The sequence below is a fragment of the Tetrao urogallus genome (genome assembly GCF_951394365.1).
Source record: "Tetrao urogallus genome assembly, chromosome: 1".
Lineage (NCBI taxonomy): Eukaryota > Metazoa > Chordata > Aves > Galliformes > Phasianidae > Tetrao > Tetrao urogallus.
The window spans coordinates 190,578,877-190,598,147 of NC_136813.1; the positions used below are offsets into that span (position 1 = coordinate 190,578,877).

At 39.3% G+C, this 19,271-nt stretch overlaps 1 protein-coding gene across 1 annotated transcript in view; it reads left to right on the forward strand.

Annotated features, from left to right (window-relative positions):
- MKLN1 (muskelin 1) overlaps positions 1-19,271 on the forward strand; it is a gene marked incomplete at its 5' end in the record, with an annotated part of 100,368 nt that overhangs the window by 17,934 nt on the left and 63,163 nt on the right. The window contains 4 exons of the mRNA XM_079540440.1: positions 5,749-5,891; positions 7,279-7,367; positions 13,081-13,190; positions 16,960-17,152. Of these exons, the coding sequence (XP_079396566.1) occupies positions 5,749-5,891; positions 7,279-7,367; positions 13,081-13,190; positions 16,960-17,152 (535 nt within the window). The remainder of the gene's footprint in view (positions 1-5,748; positions 5,892-7,278; positions 7,368-13,080; positions 13,191-16,959; positions 17,153-19,271) is intronic.

Consider the following 19,271-nt stretch of genomic DNA (forward strand, 5'->3'; position numbering starts at 1 on the left):
TGGCAACTGAGATTACTAAAACAGTGTCTCAGTTTTATTCTGTTTCCTTTAAAGACAAAAATGAAAAGAAAAAAAAAAAAAAAAAAAACCAACCAAAAAACAAAACACCTGTCTGCCCGAGTGGAAAAGACAGTCCCATGGGATTCCTCTTGCTTGAATCTCTGCATGCAACAGCAAGAAAACAAAATGCTGTGCAGTTGTTTGTTTGTTCAGTGAGACCACTCCTGAGCACTGTGTAAGAGAGATGTCTTTGCAGTGTCTCCAATCTGTATTTTAGCTAACTCTCATGCTTCTTATCTAAGAGTTTAATGACTTGTTTAAAGCATATTTGCTGGTGTTAACATACCTGTTGTAATAACAACTGCAAAGGAGGATTGGGGAATTAATATTTGCAAAAGAGGCCTCTACATGAAGGGTGCAGCTTCTACTATTGCATGTGAAGGAACTGTTCCAAGTTAAGGTCTCATACCCTATCAAAGAACTTCAGGTTGGGTTATGTTCTGCTCAAAATAGATACTTCTCACACCTCCAACAGTGGAAGATTGCCACATTTTGATGCAGGTAAAAGTTATAGACAGGATGTGTTTACTCATTCTCATAAACTGATGGAGTTCTAAAGGTAGAATCTTAGCTTGGAGAACTTCAGCTGAAACAGTAGTTAACCAATTAATAAGCATGGTGGGGAGAGAGAGGCTGAGGAAAATTGGTTGCTTTCTGACTATTTCGTATTCCAGAAATAAAATGTATGTGTCCACTTGATTTTTAATCTCCAAAATAAATGTTGAGCATCCTATGGCAAATGAAGTTATAAAGCATTTTATGGTTTTTGTCTTGGCATTTCTTCATTTACAAATTGGTTGCTTGTGCAGTGACACTGTTGTTAAAATATATGGGTGGCCATAATGGTATGGGACAGGAAATGCTGTAAAGCTTGGTAAAATACAGCTTTCCTTGTTTCAAACTTTATTAGCTGAAACAAGGGCTAAGACACAACGTGTGGACTAGTGGGGTTCAGGCTCACTGGCACATGCTGGGGGGTATTTTAATAAGCTGCAACCCTAATTGCTGATTTGTCTCATCAGTGAGTCTCACCTTTGTGTAAGAGTTTACTGATTTGCCAGTGCTGAAAACATGAGCAAGTCCTTAAGTACTGAGTTATTCATTTCCCAGCTGAGTGAAAAAAAGCTCTACAGACACCTTTCTGTCAGAGCATTCCTCTTGCTAGGGTAAACATGAGTCAAAAGAACACATGTGAACTTCGGGGTTCATACAGTGCCTCAGAGCAGATCTCTACAGTGAGTGTGGTGAAGTGTGCACGGAAAGTTTATCAAGAAGGAAAGAAAATGAAAGTGGAAGTATAAATATTTGAAATGCTGTTCTCTGGGTGTATATAATAGAGTCTAATTGTATGGGTACACTAGAGTTAAATCATTCTAGCAGCCATGAAAGCCAGGAATTATGAATGAATGCCAGTGAAAGGAAATACACATGACAGCTGTTTTTCTGTTTATTAAACTAGATATCTTTCTTGGGTCTTGAAATAGAATGACCCAGAAATTACATATTCAATAATAAACCTGTTATGTAGTAACCTATTCAGGCAGAAGAGGGTTGATAGTTCTATTTTTGAACTAGTTCTAGGCTTACATAGGAAGTGTGAAGCAGAAAGGCTGGTAGTGCTGAAGGCTGTGGCTCTGTTCTAAATGTGCATCCTGATGGTTCCAGTGATGGTCTGGCTCAGGAGGCTGCATGCAGAACACTGAATTCCCCTCGTGGCCTGATTAATAATGTGCAGAACAAAGGGACAGACTTAATTACAAATACAATGGGTAAGTTTGTGTTATGGCCAGTGATCCTGTCAGGTATTTTCATTATTTTTTGCTTTTATTTTCAAATACAAAATAAGTTTCATTACTCCCTAATAACAAGTGTGTGCAGTGCTGTATTGCAGTGGTTGACAAGCAGAAATGGTTCAAGAAAAAAATAAATCAACATAATATGATCTGAGTCTGTGAACAGGCATCTTCTGTAGTGCTGTTTGGAATTGGTTTCATTTGCTTTAATGCAGAGGTGCAGAATCTGAGCTGTTGAAGAGCACATGTAGAATGTTAGTGGCTTTCTCCAACAATTAGTTTCACTTTTGCATCTGAGAAGAGCGGTTTTCCACTCTTGAGTTGCATCCTACTGTAGATCATATCAGCAACTAATTTAAAACACATTTGTAGAGTTTATACTCAGTCGTGTGATGCAGGAGTGTGCATGTGGTTGTCATCAAATGGTGGCCTGGACCAGAGCTTCAAAAAAGTTTGGAACTGATTGCAGCTCCCAGTGTGACAGGGTTGGATTTGTATTCTTGGGTGCACATAACTGGCTGTTGAGGTGCCATGCTCTGCTCTTTGTGCATCTTCACTTACTGACACACTTACTCATGGAGCACAAGTTTTGCTCTTCTAATGCAATCTAGCATCTTGTTTGTAAGTGTGGTAGTTTGAAGCTTTTTGTGCAGCTGCTCCATGTGGTGTCAGTATGCCATGCTTTTAATGAACAAATATTTAAGCTTGTAATTTGGATTGTTGGAATACTTCTGAATACTCCAGTGTTAAGTGCACTGATTCTGCTTATGGCAGTATGTCTGAAAAGTGTTATGCAACTATATTCGTGTATATATATGTGTGTGTGTGCGTGTGTCTGCCTGAAACCTCATAGACTTGTTCTCTACAGATGTCTTCTCTTCAGTTATTTTCATAACGTAATAGAAATGTAAGATCAAATCTGTCTTTGAAAGCTATAGAGGATAGTGTGTGAGACTAAAATCCTGGTAACAGCCCAAGAACATCCCTGCTGCCACCTGTTTGCAGTTCTTGAGGAGATGTGTGTGTGTAGATGTGTGTATATATGTGTATGTATATACACATACCTGTTTGAGTGTGTGAGATCTGTAGCTTGTACTCACAGTGGCCTCTGTGTGTATATATCTTTGTACATATACAAAGTCTGCCTATATTAAAAGCTGCATCTGTATTTTTGTGTTTTGTGTGTGTTTACACATGTCTATATTTTTATACAAGGGTGCTCTGGAAGTAATGCCTCCTATTTTATTAGGCTTGTGTGGCACGTAGGCTCTTGTTTGTTGCTGACAAAAATGCTTAGTGAATGGCAGTGACTGCTGAAAAAGTGTTTTGTAGCTGAGAATTTGCACAATTGAATAGTGTTATTTTGCCCTTTTGTGTCTCTTGTATTTTCCATGCGAACGAGTAAGAAGCATTACTTTCAGAGCAACCTGTGTATATAAAAACTACAAAAAGCATTGCTAGGTTCAGGTATTGGGCGCAGGTGTTGAGGAACACTTGGCTTCTGGTTCCCTACCAGTCTTCAGCTTTTGTGTTGGTGTCCTTTAATCTGTGTGTGACTCAGCAGGTGCTGGGATGTGTGGAAGCAGGAAGAAGGGCTGTCTGTAGCCTTCAGAAATAACTGCTGTCCGTGTGGAGCAATTGCTGTTGTTGCCTTACTCTGCTTTAGACATCTTTTGGAAAGGATTCGTCTGCGTTCCTGGATTACTTTGTATTTTAAAGCACTAATCTAATAATGCAGGATGAAGTTTATGTCAAGCTTTTGCATATCTTGCAGAGCACCTGGGAAGGTATTCCTTCGTGCTCCAAGCAGGAGGTTTGTGATCCCAGCAAGATTTAACAAATGCAGTTGCTGATGCTAGCAGTGCTGGTGTCACTTGTTCAGCTGTGGGAGAAATCTGCAGGGAGGATCTGATGGTAGAGGAGCTCTTATTGTGTACTGTCTGTTCTGCATGGGAATTCTGGCAACTGGCTGTGCTGTGTATCAATACTGCAGTGCTACAGGACTGTGCCCTTACTCAGCCCTTCCTTCTTTCTGTCTTGAAAAATTTTGTTTTCTGTGTAAAACTGTTTTTTGCCCCAAAGTTTGGAAATTACTTGGAGACAGAAGCTTAGCTTTCTGCTAGTTAGCTGAAATTATGTTCTGACATCCAGATGAGTGGCACAAAACTAAGCAGTTTTCTTTTAAATACTTAATGGGGAAAAAATATGTTTGGAAAAGCACCAAAGCATTCTTCTGTCGCATCCGAGCACTGCTGATATAGACCTATTTTCTTCATTGCTGGAAACATCCTTGGTCGTAATTCCTCTCTATCCTTAAAAGGTACCCATCTGCATTATTCAAGATAACTGCTGCTTGTGGAGTATTTTCCTAAGCTTAAGCTCTTTGTGAGTCATAGGATCATTAAGCTGGAAAGGACCACTAAGATCATCTAGTCCAGCCATCTCCAGGAGCTCCCCATGCCTGCAGCTCGCACTTCCGAGTTGGCCAAGCCAGCTCTCCTGTCTCCTTTGTAGTAAGAACCAATACTCGAGATCACCTGTATATCCTGATGCTCTCCAGAACAACATCACTGCTGCTCTTATGTTCAGAATTAATTGCTTTATAGAGCCATGGCAGGACAGAGATGAGATTCCCTAAAGAGATGGGAAAACCTTGTTCTGTTTCTCACCCGAGACGTGTCCTTCTAGGGTAAGATTGTCCCTCAAGATGGAGCTGCTTAGCACAAGCAGGGCAGTCTTTCCAGCACTTTGTGGAAAGTTGCTGCTTTCTGCTGGTAGGCAGTCGGAGCAGTCACGTGCATGCACACACCGTGTAGATAACTGTTGTTGAAAGACTTGAAATATGGCCTCGTGTGTGCTTTGGCAGTACTGCTTTCTGGAAAAAGGCCACCGGCAGTGCCTGCAGGGGAGGTGTTCCACACCACCTTAGTTGTCTGCTTGAGAAGCATAGCCTTGATCATAAGGTTTTGTAACCAAATCCAGAGCAATGAGTAATTTTGATTCTGCTCTTAGTTTTAGTTTGTCTGCTGTGCTGCTTATTTCTGAGAAGTCAGACAAGAAAATTATTCATTGTTTTCAGGTATGAATGTCAATGTATTCTGTGAAGCAGGATGTCTCCGGAGTCCCTCTACTGTGACCTACTTTGTAGTGGAAGGTTAAATAAACTTGGGGTGCTCAATGGTTCCAGATGAATGACGCAAAAATTCTGTGTACGCTTTTCAAATGGAAGAAATCTTTTGCTCCAGCAGTGCTGGGAAGCTGATAGCTGTAGTCTGAACGTAAATAATCTGCTGGCTTGATCCCTACACTGCTGGGGGATGTCTGTGTTAGGAGGAGCGAATGTTTACGTAGGAGAACACTTTCATCACTTCATGTGCAAGGCCCCTGTAGTGTCAGTTAAGTGGTGAGGTTTTATTTGGGATGCCTAATAAGCAGTTGGCTCCTACATTAGCCACAAAATCAAGCTTAGTCTGTATTCAGTGGTTAAATAGTGTCAGCCTAGAGAGGAAAAGTATTTGATGTTCTCTTAGCATGTGGAACATACTGTATTTATCTAATTGTGCATTCAGTTTAGGTTTCATTTCAGGCTCTAGTGGGGTCTGAGTCATCATTCTTGTTAGATCCGTCTTATTTGCTAGATTTTGGGAAGTCTTGCATCTAACTTGAAGGAATGTCTGTAAGCCTTGAATAGCAATGCTAGGAATAGGCACTTAAACTCAGTGTTTTTCCTGGATGGACTTTTCAAAAAGTAATATTCCTAAAAAGCCTTTGTTTTTTAGGAACTGGAAATAAGCAGGAATAATGGGGGGCTCACCTTAATTTTTTGTTTTGTTAACAGAATATTTGAAGGCAGCCTTTGCTTTAATATTGAAATGCACTGTTATCTCTTCCACAGTATTTGATTCTGAAACTTGAAAGACCTGCCATAGTTCAGAGTATCACGTTTGGCAAATATGAAAAAACACATGTCTGCAATTTAAAGAAGTTTAAAGTCTTCGGTGGGATGAATGAGGAAAACATGACAGATCTCTTATCCAGGTAAGATGTGATTTCATCAGCTATGACAATCATAAAGGCTGGACCAAAATGCTCTTCCCCTTCACTGCCCAACAGAGAGGTGGTTAACAGTGTAAAAGAGCTTTTGTTGTGATCCTGAAGTTAGCTGCCCTTGTTATGGTCAGGTCAGAGAGCAACAAGCCCAACTCTTGCTCCAGAAAACCTTTCTTATCTTGCTCTAACCACAGAATTTGTGGAGAATGTGCTCCTGGAGGCTTTAAAGACCTGAGAGCAAGAGGCAACATTGGATTTGTGATTTCTTTCTTCCTTGTGCCTGAGGCACGATATAAATGATTCCCCAGGTGTGGGAAACTTAAAGAAGCTTTTAAAAGCACAAGTAGCCTACCTATGTCAAGAGCCTCACTGCAGCTATAAGGATCTAAACCAGTCAGCTGCTCTGTCTAGCTTTAAATAAATAAATCAGATAAGCAAATAGAAAACCTTTTTTTTTTTCTTTTTTTTTTTTTTCTTTAGTTTGATTTCTAGTTATGCTGGTAAGGACTAATGAAAGAGCCTTTGGGCTGTTCAGGCCTTATTGTGAGGTTCTGGGAAATTGCTAATGTAAATTTGCAAGGGCCTTTTAAGGTCTCTTCTTTCAGAAAGGGGAATGATTTAAATATCTAGGAGCACAAGATGAGTAGCAAGAACTAATCTATTTTTGGAGGCCTACAGAAGGAAACTCCACCTTCAGGGAATGTGTTGGTGTATGACATCTTTAGTCAAGTAAATTAGCCATGGAGAAACATGGGACATTCTTTGCAGGTGTCCTTCTAGCCACATTTCTCCCTGTCCCTCCCCCCTCTTTAGGTAGACCAGTCTTGCAATTTAGCTTTATTGCTGCTGGAATTTTCTAGAGTAGAGATTTTTAGTAGTGTAGTAGTTACTGATATCTAGTGTTGTTTCGCTTGTACCAAAGTTTAATTAAAATCTGTATTTTGGGACCTGTAGCTGCATCTTCAGTACAAATGAACCTATGATTTTTGATCAGTTATACTAAATAGTTTTTATAAAGTGTTGCTCATAAATGGATCACAAAACACTTCAGCAGTGTGATAATTCTGGGAGTTGGGTTGTCTCCATCTCGAACAGAAAAGTGCAATTCAAATTGCTTGCTGAAGTCACAGGGTCACTAGTGCACGCAAGCAGCATTGATCTGCTGTCAGTTCCACCCCCAAAACCACTAACCAGTGCTGCCTCCCAGGGAGATAAGATGGTGGATAGCAGTCCAGGCATTGGTCCAGCATGCATACTTATGATTTATAGTAATATGAAACAAGCATCGCATTTCAGGCATGACCTAGATTGCATTTGTTAGCTAGTTCTAAAATACAAGGTAAGATTTAGTAACCTTATTTATTTTTTCCCACAGTGGCTTAAAGAATGATTATAACAAAGAAACATTCACCTTGAAGCATAAAATTGATGAGCAGATGTTCCCCTGTCGATTCATTAAGATAGGTAAATGCATTTTTTCGGCATTCTGAGTAGAACATAATCTCTTAGTCTTGTGCCAGTCTTGGCACTTGTGACTCCATTGTACTAGGAAAAGCATCCAAAGTAGCTGTTCCATTTCATGATCTTTTAGGCTGGTTTGGAACACAGTGAAGTCCTGTTACTAAGAAATAATAGCTACATAACATAAATCCTAGGGACTGAAAGCAAAATGCTGTAATTTTCAGAAATGCAGTTGTTGAGCCAACTAATTGCTGGAGAAGCTGCTTACTGTCCTACTATAAATTGCTATGTAGAGCTTAAAAAGACAATCATTAAGCTAAATACAAGTAAAAGTTCCTGTATTGACAGCTGTAGAACTTGGAAAAGTTTCTTTTTTTTTTTTCCCCAAACTCATTCAACATAAAGCAACAGCAGAAGCCTTTGTTTTGTTTTTGTCGTCTTGCTACTCTAATCTTGAAGTCTCACTTCTGCCTAAAGATGCTGTCCAGGAGCAAGGAGGAGTTATGCTATGTGATTTTTAGAATAGTTTCTCTGGAGAAGCTCGCTAAAGGGGAGCGTATGTGTGCAAATGATGTCTCGTTACTGTGACTTTTGATGGGGGCAGGGCTGTTTTTTTCTTTCTTGCTTCATACATGAGAGTGTCTTAGAGTTGCCATTGTTTATACTGGTTGGATATAATGCATTAATTTAGAGCCTTTCACCTTTACATAGGTAAGCAGGTTTATCTTCCCTCTCCTACCTGCCAAGACAGTAAAAGCATTACTGCTTTTATGCTGTTGAAGGTGAAAGACCGAGGAGGTGGCTGCTGAAAAATGGAATGAGATCCTGATTGACTAGCTTAGGAGCTCAAGAGTGTTTTCAAGTGTTACGTAGTTCCTTTGCCAGGACATTGGTGCTAGCTGCTCCCTTGGTGCCCTTTGCTGGTGCCTTCACAGCTTTCTGAATTACTTCTCACGTTGATCTGAGAAAGTGAAAGCATCAGTTTAGGAACTGAATGATCATTTCTATGCTGTAAATCAGAGTGTTTCCCATTTTTAGAAAAGTGGATAAATTAGTTGGTTGGTTTTGTTTTGTTTTGGGTTTTTTTGGCTACTTCTTTTGGAAGCATCTGACATCCACTTGGCTTTAGGAAACCTGAAGTGGAGTAAGGAAATAGTTTAAGGCTGACAATGTCACAAAAGTTAAATTGATTTTTAACGCTTACTGAAGCTTTTTGGACAGTGTTATAAATGCATATATATATATATTTAATGGCTTACAAACAGCAAATAGTTAGTAGAGATCTAAAAGGGTGAACAGAACAAATCCTAGCTACTGCTCTGGATGTTTAAATTGTATTCCTGCAGAATATATTCTACTTGAATGTTAAGAAGCATAGCACTGTACTGGAATTTGTTAGGAAAGTGCTGATGAATTCTACTACCAAGACTCTGCTCTGACTGACATGAGTTACATTAGAGGTGGCTTGTTTTGTTGAAATGGCTTCCTTGCATAGCAATAAGTATCCTGTGTTGCAAAAAGGCATGTTTCATTGTCACTTGCTCTCCAGTTATTGTTTGTGATTAATTTTCCTTTTTAGCTATATGAGTATCCTTTCATTTCTTGAAGCATCTTCTGTGAAGAAATTCCTGTGCTAGCTCAAAAATTGAAATGATCTCTGGACTAACACCTATTAATTTCTAGTTGCTGCTAGCGTCATTTTCTTTATAAAGTTGACTGTTTTTTCTACTGTGAAACAACTGTAAAATGATGTTACGAAATTCTGTTATTTTTCAGGTTCACAGCGTGAATATGTTTTCAGTTTGTTAGAGTTTCCAAGCTGCTAGCCAAAGTAACTCAAAATTCGAAATACCGTGCTGTGTTCCTTGTCACACTGCCAGTAAACACAAGGCCAAAATCTGCCCTTTTGGACTTGTAGAGAAGGACACTTCAGAAGTTTTTGTTATCAGTGAAGCTTGCGTGTTTGGAGAAGGCGTTATTTAATTCGGCAGTCACTTGCATAAGGCATTTGCTTTATAATTCTGAAGATAGCCAGGTCTGTACACAGCTACCAACAGCACGACAGTGAGGGTCATTTATTTTTTTAGGGGGAAAGAGGAGAAATATGGCATGAGTGTATCTGTGAGATGCTGGGGAAGAACTTCCTAAAGCTTCTGTTGCCCGTATTTCAGACTGGTAGGAAGCAGAAGAAATGAATTCCTTCTCAATTTGTGTCAAGAAGAGACATGTGCTTCTTTCAGTTTAATTAGTTCGACTTCAGTTCCTTAACACTGAAATGCCCAGCTGTGGGCTTCTGACCTACTTGACAAGTAATTTCTCTGTTTCATGTAGCACCTCGTTAAAGAGCTTAGGAAAGGGAAGGAAGATATTTATCTGGAAAAAATAGTGAGGAAGAAGCTTCTTAATATACGTGAACTTTCTGACTCTTCGTTTATTTTCCTTTTTTTGTGGTTTCTCCAGACAGATTTTTTTGCCCTTGAAAGCAGAAGGTGTTGTAAAGAATGATTGCTGTGAAAGAGTTGGAAGACGTGCAGGATGTAATTCTTATGCCAGTTTGTTACTAGCATGGGATTTACTAAACTGAGGTTTTTGTGTATTAGAAATGAGCAGTGCTTTCTTGATGGATGTTTCCTACATGAATTCTATAGACTACATCTGTACCTGCGCATTTTAAACATACGTTGTTTGTGTGACTGCTGCGTGTGGATGAGACACGGAAATCAGCTTGGGACATGTCATCTAAATGATTGTACTGCTTAGCATCTAATGTTTCCTGTAGTATATAGGATGGCAATCTTTGTCAAGGCGTAACTTGCAATTATTGATAAATATCCCCTAAAATTGTTCTTGTGCAGATAAAAACCTGCTGAAGTGACCTAAATACATACCTTCTGCTTCTGTTAAAGTGGTATTGATTTTTATTTTATTACTATTTTTTCCTCTCTGCGGGGCTCCTCTTGCTGTGTGGTGATGGTTCAGCTGGTCTGAACAGTTGTTTGCATTTCAGGGTGGATTGCTGTAGTACACGCAGCCAAAAGAACCGAGCTGAGATAGCTTTATGGTAAAAATTGAAAAAATATTCTAAGGTTAGGCTTCAGGTTCATCAGCTTTGGTGGAAACATTTTTCTATTTCAAAGGAGTATGTGTTTGTTTGTATAGGAGGAGGAAAAAAGCAATATGGAAAAGAGAAGGCAGAATAAGTTGTGGTTCCTGCAAATACATTGTGGGATAGGATCAGTAAGGCTGGGAAAGACCGCTGAGGTTATGTAGTCCAACCACTGACTCATCACCACAGTGCCCAGTAACCCGCAAGGTGACCTCTTTGCCAGAAGTAGATTAGTCTGAAGTTCTGCTTTGTGTTGTTTCCTAATATTGTGGAGTAACTTAAACGATCAGACTCGATTTTCTATGCCCATTTTATGCTAGGGAAGTGTTTGTTCTGTGTTCCTTGTGCATTTTCACTTATGTGTCTTACTTAAAGTTTGAATATAGCGTGGAAGTCTTGTTGTTCGAATCAGTTTTTGTGGGGATCAGAACAGTGAGCAGGACTGCTGAAAGCTCTGAGTTAACTGAAGAGGGGTGTCAGTAAGCTGATTGTTTTGCATTTCTTTTGATTGATAGCTACATAGCATCCTTACGTACATTGCCGTTCTTATTTAGGACTGTAGTTGGCAACTGAGGTGGGAGGGTGAATTGTTGATTGTACCAGAAAAAGCTGATTTAAGTTCTGAGAGCTGCTAAAAAGAAATAGAGAGGTGGACTCCTGGTTTTTCATATTTTTTATTTTTCCTGGAAGGAGGTGGCAAAGCTGTAGTATTTAAGTTTGGTTTTTCACCTCGTTAACTCAACCTTAAGAAACTGGCCTCAAGCTCGCTATCGGGAGATTCATGGTCTCAATCCATTTGAGATGGTCTGTGGCTTGGTTCAGTGTTTCAGCTGAAGAAACCGGTGAACAGATTTTGATTCTTTATAGCTGAATGAATACCAAATTTAGCTTCAGTTTGGCCTATGTGTTCAGTTCAGAGGACAAATAAGAGGTTTTACCCTATGGTAATCTGTCAGTCTATCATCTTAATATGAGGAATGCCTGGATTGTTCACTATCTCTAGCATTTGGAAGTTTGTTGCCCTCCCAGGCAACGTGAGAAAGCAATCACATAGTGACTGTCGATGCCTTCTTGTGTTTCTGTGCAGGGAGTGTGGTATCTTTTCATGTAGAACACACATCAGTTATTTCATCAGTTCTCGTAGTCTTTCTGGTAACAACTTTGAGCTTACTGATGTTTGAATTTAAAAGTAGTAAGGTTTTATGATATTAAGATAAAAACATCTGGCTTAGCTTTTTCTCTACACCAAAGAAGCTTATTGGGCAGGGTTTTCGTTGGGAATTGCTCTGAGATCCTCTCACTTGTGATGTTGAACAATCAAGTGGAAATAAACTATTTGGGATGATTTCAAAATCATGAAGAATTATATACTCCGAGTATCTTAGAGTCTTTTCTAAAAATCTGTTCTCCTGATGACTGTTCCCAGAAGCTGTTTTAAGTCCTTAGCAGTAGGTTTGTAGAAACAGCTTTTAAAATTAAGAGTACCATGCATTTGAATGTAGGCTCTGTGCCCAAATATATTGCGGAAAATAATGGATTTAACTTTGAGGTACGTTTAAGCAACTAAGAATCTTTAACAGTAGCAACTTTAGAATGGATTTTGGGTTTCGCTTTCTCAGTGAGTATGTCAGCATACCCCTAGTTCAAGCAGTTAGTAGTCTCATGGTACTTCCTAGTGGTTTGAAAGACAACTAGCAATTACTCTGTGGGAGGGATAGTTTCTATGGAAGGAAGTAGTGGACTCTGTGCTGTTGCTGGTAATGAATCGTTCATCTCTAAATGCTGTCTTTCCTGTTTATCAGTTATGGTCAAATAGAAAGGATGCGGGAAAGGAAACCACTTGATTTCACTGAAAGTTTAAGTGTTCACATAAAAACTTTTTGGGAGTTGGAATTGTTCTGAAGCAAAACCAACTCTTAATCAACAGGCTAAGTTTGATAGGTCAATGCAAGAAGGTAGATGTTACAGCAGAGTGGTAGAGGAGCCTTAAGTGAGACGCTGCAGTGTGTTTCACACTTAGTATGCTTGTCCCGATACCCAAATAAAACAGTATTGGTTAAAAAAGCTGCATATGTGTAAGCTGTTTTTTGTTTTTTTTTTTTCAAAAGAAGAAAAATTAGATGCAGCTTTTAAATTGGAAACTGACAGTTTTTCCTCCCTCTGTCCTCCACAACTTACAGACGTTACTAATTTTGTAAAATTCAAAATATGTGAGCTTCTTGTCTTCACCGTTAGGGAGAATAATTGCTGCTGACAAAAGTAGAAATAAATGCACTGTGAGAAGCAAACAGCGTCTCTAGTGTCCATTCCAAGCTTTTTGCCTCCTAGTTGTTCAAAATGATAGCATTTTTGCTCTTTTACTTAAAGCAAGCTTCTGCTTTGTAATGATCTGTGTTAATGTTGTTTAGCACGGGTTGCTTTAAATGACAGCTTTAACGTGGTGTGATAATTTTGCCTAAACTTTCTTAAACTAAAACTTCTATAAAGTCATAAATACTGAATTTAACTTTCAGAAGTGTACTGTTGAAGTAGTACTATGTATAGCCTGTTAGGACTTGTGTAATGTTTGGTATTTATGTGTCCTTTTTCTCCTTTTCCTTTCTTCTCCAGTTCCACTGTTATCCTGGGGACCTAGCTTCAATTTTAGTATCTGGTATGTTGAACTTAATGGCATTGATGATCCGGATGTGGTCCAACCGTGCCTCAACTGGTACAGCAAGGTAGGCCTGCATTTTAGGTGCCTGTTTGCTTGAGGATTTGTCATTTCAGAATCTTGTGAAGCTCCTCTTACTGGAATTATGTGACCTTTTCATTCCTTGAATATCGGCTTTTGAAACAACAAACACACATAGATAAAACTGAAACCACGTGGCTGACTTTGACTTTGAGTCTTTTTGTATCTGTAGCTTTTATAAAAGAAAACAACAAAAACCTGCTAGGTAGCATCACAAGAAAAACTAAAAGGAATGTGGAGTCAAAAGGGGACAATGTGATTAAATTCATGTTTGCATTGGAAACGAAAGAAGTCTTAAAGATTCCGCTTCTGTCTCTGCTTCCTTTTTGATTAGTCTTTCTTTTACCATGCAGTTAAGCTGTTCTGCAGAGCTATATGTGAGTCTGGAGGCATCTGGGTTAACTATGTAGCTTTTGTTACAGGGTATGGGTTCGTTTAAAAAGAATCCTCCTTAGTGTCTTAACTTGCTGCAGATCTTTGCACTTCTCATGTTTCCCTCCTAATATCTTCTGCTGAATATTCTGAAATTGAGGGGAGCTGACACTGCTGGACTATGAGATGATTTATGCCATTTGTCACTTCGGACAGAAAGTTCAAGGGTTTCTAAATGTTATTTGTATAAGCTGTACGTAATTGGGTACAGCAAGTGTTCTGTGGGAGAATGAATTGAAAACCAGAATTTATTTTAACGCTATTTTTACTGCATGTAAGTTCTCAGTAATACCGTGTGAATTTCGTGAATTGTTCCAGAAGAAATTCTTCCCAGTTGAATAAGACTGAGCAGCAGAGCGTCATATCTCTGCTTCCAAAATGAAGTCAAAAAGGAGATAGGCAAAAAGGAGAAGGCTGTTGATGGTAATATTCGGACTCCTTCCCCACTGTATGGTGCTGCCAGTTGAATTAGAGCTGGTAGTACGGCCACGAGGTTTCTTTACTAATTTGTAAATATTTGCAGCAACATCACAGGCTTCTTTCTGGAGGATTTCAGAGCAGTACTAATAGTCACAGGAGAAGCTGTAGCTGCTTTAATTGTAAAGTGTTATTTTGGTCATTAGGCTGCTAATTTCTGATGTTTGGTTAATAGAAGCTGCTGATGGTTTTCTGTGCTTCTTTCTCCTAACTCTGCACGTGGTGGTCTCTGGCATTTTTCACTAGTTGCAATTATGAGGTTATGATTTTTCTTTCAAATCTTTTTTTTTTGGTCAAGAACAGTCTGATGTTGACATCCGTTTTGTTATGTCTTATCCCATGGAATCTCTACTTCTCATGGTCTGCATGTATGTAGTTACAGCTTCTTCAAGGAGTGCCAGCATTGTTCTTCTAAAGCTTAGAGCCCTACAGCAACAAGACAGAGACTTAGTCATGACTGTTTGGATCAATTGCCAAATTTTTGGTGATCATTGTGTGTCAGTGTTCTCTTCTCCCACGGTCTGCTGTTACCAAAGCCATGTAGGAGGATATAAGCTGACCCTTATGTGGGGAAGGGCAGCGAAGTTATCTGTTTTTTCCATTTGAGGCAGTGCAGGTATTATCTTGCATATTCTTGAAAGTCTGAATGATTTGGAAATCTAATAATTGTTCTCTATTGCCTGAGACATCAGACAAGAAGGTTCTTCATGAAGTTGCCCATCCTTTTTGTTCTGTGTGCTTCAATCGATAAAATCTTCCTTTTCCTAGGGGAATAGGATTAGATGTGACACATAATAACTGGAAGAAAAAAAAAAGTAGGCTTTCTCAGTTGGCTCTTCACTCCTTTTTGTTTAGCTTACCTGACAGCTTCCTGCAGGCCTTACCATGTCAGTTTTACTGAAGAGTAAGCATACTTTGGGATCTAAAAAGTAGCAGTTTATGGATGGCTTTCATTTTTGTTTTTCATAATGAACAATGTAAAATATTTTTAATTGTATCTGTATATTTCACAGCGTTAACATCTTAGTGTCATGCTCTAGTTACGTTTTTAACCAAAGTAATTATTTACAGATTCAGATCAAAGCCATTCTTTGATTTGTGATCTTTTTAAGCTTGCATGAAGCATGCGAAGAGGAGCCTTTTATGTACTTTTCAGACTCATTTTTTTGCGTAAAATATTTTTATACTTAGCTTCTGTAGTACTACTGTGGTGTCAATCAAGTACCAACTTCTATATTAAATCAAGTGGCCAATTGCCAGTCGTCAATCCATGTTTTATAAGCCAGGCTTATTGATCATGAAATGCTCAGTAGCAGTACACAAAGTCTATACTTTTAGTCTAATGGCCAAGTTACAGGAGTTGAAGATGCAGAAGTTTGTTGTTGGAGACATACATCTGTCCTTTTGCTTGCTATCCCTTGGAGCAACAAATAATGTAGGGTGGTGATGAATGCAAGTGAGCATTTGCTTAAAGTCAGTGTCTTAAGTATCTCTTTAAAAAAAAAAAAGTAGATAAATCCAGCTGTGCTCCAAAGTTGTGTTTTAGTTTTAATACTCCTTTGTCAGTGGCCTTGGCCTTTCTCGTGTGGGCTGGGAACTGATTTTCTAAAAATGCATAGTTCTGCTTATTTGCAGCTGTATAATACTGATGGATTAAGAACTAAAAATACAGCACATGGCCGTGCTTCTTTTTAGCTGTGTTTCAGTTGTAGATTCTTGCTATACAGCTGTTATTTCAGAAGCCCTAATTTGTTCTGAATGTTGGTGTAAGTTTCCAGGCTTTCAGAAAGATTCTGCTAATTTCAATTTCATACAAAGAACTTTGAGCAATGGCAGCAGTTTAAGAATAAAACATCTTCTTTTATTCTGATCGCTCTTAGAGATGCTTAAGTTGGATTTGTTTTTTACCACACTAAATGATGTGTGTTAAAGATGAAAATCAAGAATTACATATTTTTAATGCGTTAGAGCTTGGGTTTGAGGGATATACATAAAATAAGTCGTTCTGGATGTCTGAGCTACTTATAAACATACAAATCTGTGTCACGCATATTGTTAGCAGCTCTGAATATGCAGTGGATGACTTGGTACGTTAACTGCGTGAGCTGTAGTTCTTAAATAGAATTTACTACTTCCTCATATTTCTGTACCTTTATTTTTGATGCAGTGTGGGTTTCCCTAGCCTTTCTCACTCTCCCACAGTTGAGTGGGACACGGACAGCTTTGGCTAATCTGTAGTATGAAGGCAGGGGTTCCGCTTTAAGACTTGTGGGGAATATTTTGAAGGTAAAATTCTGGCATGCGTGTAAATACTTGCAGTCGTTGATCTGAAATCCTTGCAAACTTGCAGGATTTGTGGTTAGCCGTCCGTTCTGCTTTTCCATTGCAGGAGCGGTGGTCATTACAAGTATTTATATTCTAATGTTTTTTTTCCTTCTGCTTCTAGAAAAGCTGTGACCTACTTACTCTTCTAAATTATTTTGTTACATAAGAGTCATACAATCAAATTATGTAACACTGATAGCGACGGCTTTTTCCTGCCCTGTATGCCGTGTAGGCCTGAAACAGCGGGACCAAGCAGATGGGGGGGAAGTGATGGTCACTTTGGAGATCTGGGACACTGCAGTCTCTTCTTGTGCACCTATTAAATTGCATTCATGATATGAAGCTGTGTAATTTCTATACTGTTGAAAAGTAAATGTCTGTGATGGTGTTCCTCATCATCTCATAAGCAAGTTACGTGCAGTGCGTAAGAACCCATCTCCAGACTGATTCATAGGTAGATGCCAACAGTTCTAGTAAAAACAAAATCTGCATGTCTCATAGATTTTCTTGTGTTCCAGTAGTACCGTGAACAGGAAGCCATTCGCCTTTGCCTAAAGCATTTTCGTCAGCACAACTACACTGAAGCTTTTGAGTCGCTGCAGAAGAAAACCAGGATTGCTCTGGAGCATCCTATGTTGACAGACCTGCATGACAAACTAGTGTTGAAGGGAGACTTCGATTCTTGTGAAGAGCTGATAGAAAAAGCTGTGAATGGTAAGACTCAGAGGTGGGTGGGGATATTAAAAACGAAACAAATAAACATTGAAGTGTTAGTGCTTTCAGTATGAATGTACGTAACAGGAGATCTGTCTATTCCATGTGCTGTTTCACAGTGTGGTGTCCTATCAAGTTCTGGATTTTATATGCATGATGAAAGCCAAAAATTCGTTGAAAGTGAAATAACTTATCACAACTACATTTGGAGCCTCTCTTTCCCTTGATGACAAATTGATGAATTTAAAATCAGTAAACATAGGTTCTTCATGCAAGTGGCTGGCAAACTGGAGGTGGACATAGCTATCAGAAGTAAACTGGAGTTACGAGCATAGAAAAGCAGCAAGGGAAACAGAAGCGTAGAACTTGTGTTCTCAGTAATGATCTTTATCATGATTTCTGGTTAGGACTTACCAGTTGGTGGGTATTTCAGCAGAACTTCAGCTGTATTTGAGAATGCTTTCTTTGTGAAGAAAGTACTCCCTGGAGGATGTCTTAAGAGAAGTCATAATGATTGGAAGCAGAGGCTGTCTTCACTTACTGGTTTCTTTGTAACTACGATTAATTTTTTACTTGGAACCTTTCAACTTAGAAGCACTGTGTGTAAACAGCTTTCATCTCCTAAGATGGAGGAGATTTACTTTCTGTTGATAGAATGGGATACAAGAATTGAGCTTTTGCAGTGAAGTGTGTCTCCAAAGATCTGTGCAGTGGTTTTGGATTGCAATTTGATAAACAGAGGTACTCTTGCCTGTGGGTGTCGTGCTTTTTGACTATGTGCAATTGCTATTCATGGGAAACCTGCACTGGCATAAGAGATCCTTGTGTCTGTGGAGTTTGAGACTAAGTGGGCCAATGTAATGGGTGTCTGGCGCCAAAGGTTTGTGTTGGTGGTTTTGTTTTTGTTTTGTTTTAAATTCTGGGCAAATCAATCATTTTGAAATATCTCTTAGAATAAATAGCAGCATACGTGATTGATCACCTCTTTCTTGGTAAAAGCACTGAAGTTGCAAGTGGTTCTTAGGATGTGATAGAAATGATAGATTTAAAATCAGCATCACAATGCTTTCATGAGGAAGCTGTTCAATAGAGCACAGTTTTAGGGAGTTTACTGCAACAGGCTGTCAAATGGCTTTCTGTGAATTTTGACAGAAGACTTCTGAACTATATAAGCAGAACAGCTCAACTCTGCTGTGTGCTGAGTTCCCTGAGCAGCTGCAAGCATTGAGCCTGAGAAAAGCCTGTGTTCGTCCTTGTCCTCCTGAGATGTAGAAGTGTTGTTGGCTTGGAAGGGAGTGTAAACAGCTTCCTGCAATGTAGAGGCATTCTTCAACTGGCAGCTTTGTGCTGAATCTAAGACCACGTGAGAGTTGTAGGAGGAAAGAGCAGTGGGGGGGCTGTGTCTGGCTCTTGCTCTGGCGTTGCAGTGTTACTCCAAGAAGGGAATGTCAGAGGGAGCTTATGAGCCCACCAAACTGAGGCAGTGGGATGCTGTATGCTGATGATTGTGATCATGCCAAGGGATCAGTCTGTTGCCTTGGCTGTGGCTTCATCTCATCAATGCTTAGAAGCTTTCCTCTTTCCATCTCATTGCAGACTGTAGTAGAAGGTACTTCTTGAATGGAATTTCACTAGAGATCTAGAATGTGCTGAATAAGGTCCCTCAAAAACTGACCTTTTTCCCCACAGGCACTAATGAATTGAATGTTTGTGGCTTTGTTTTGCCCTGTTGCATATTAATTCTTCTCACCACATAATGCGTAGCATACTGAATTTATTGCATCCAGCAGTTTTCCCCCGAGACTACAACTGAGGAGGTGCTTCTAGGCCTCCCCAGTACACCGAGAGCAAAATTGCTGTCTGTAGTGCTCAACTTTACCAGGTGTGGAAGTATGGACAAAAGACTTCCCTGGTAGAAAATTCCAAGTCTGGTATTGTACTGACAGATGGACAATTTGATGTGAATAATCCTCTTTCCCTTGTTCCTGTAATCGTGTCTCTTTTTAGAGGCTGGAGAACTTTGCATTTCTTAAGCAACCTAGAAAAATAGTGTGGTTTGTTTTATCACTCCTTTTTTTTTGTTGTTTTGTTCCAGCAAATACAGAAACAAGTATTTATA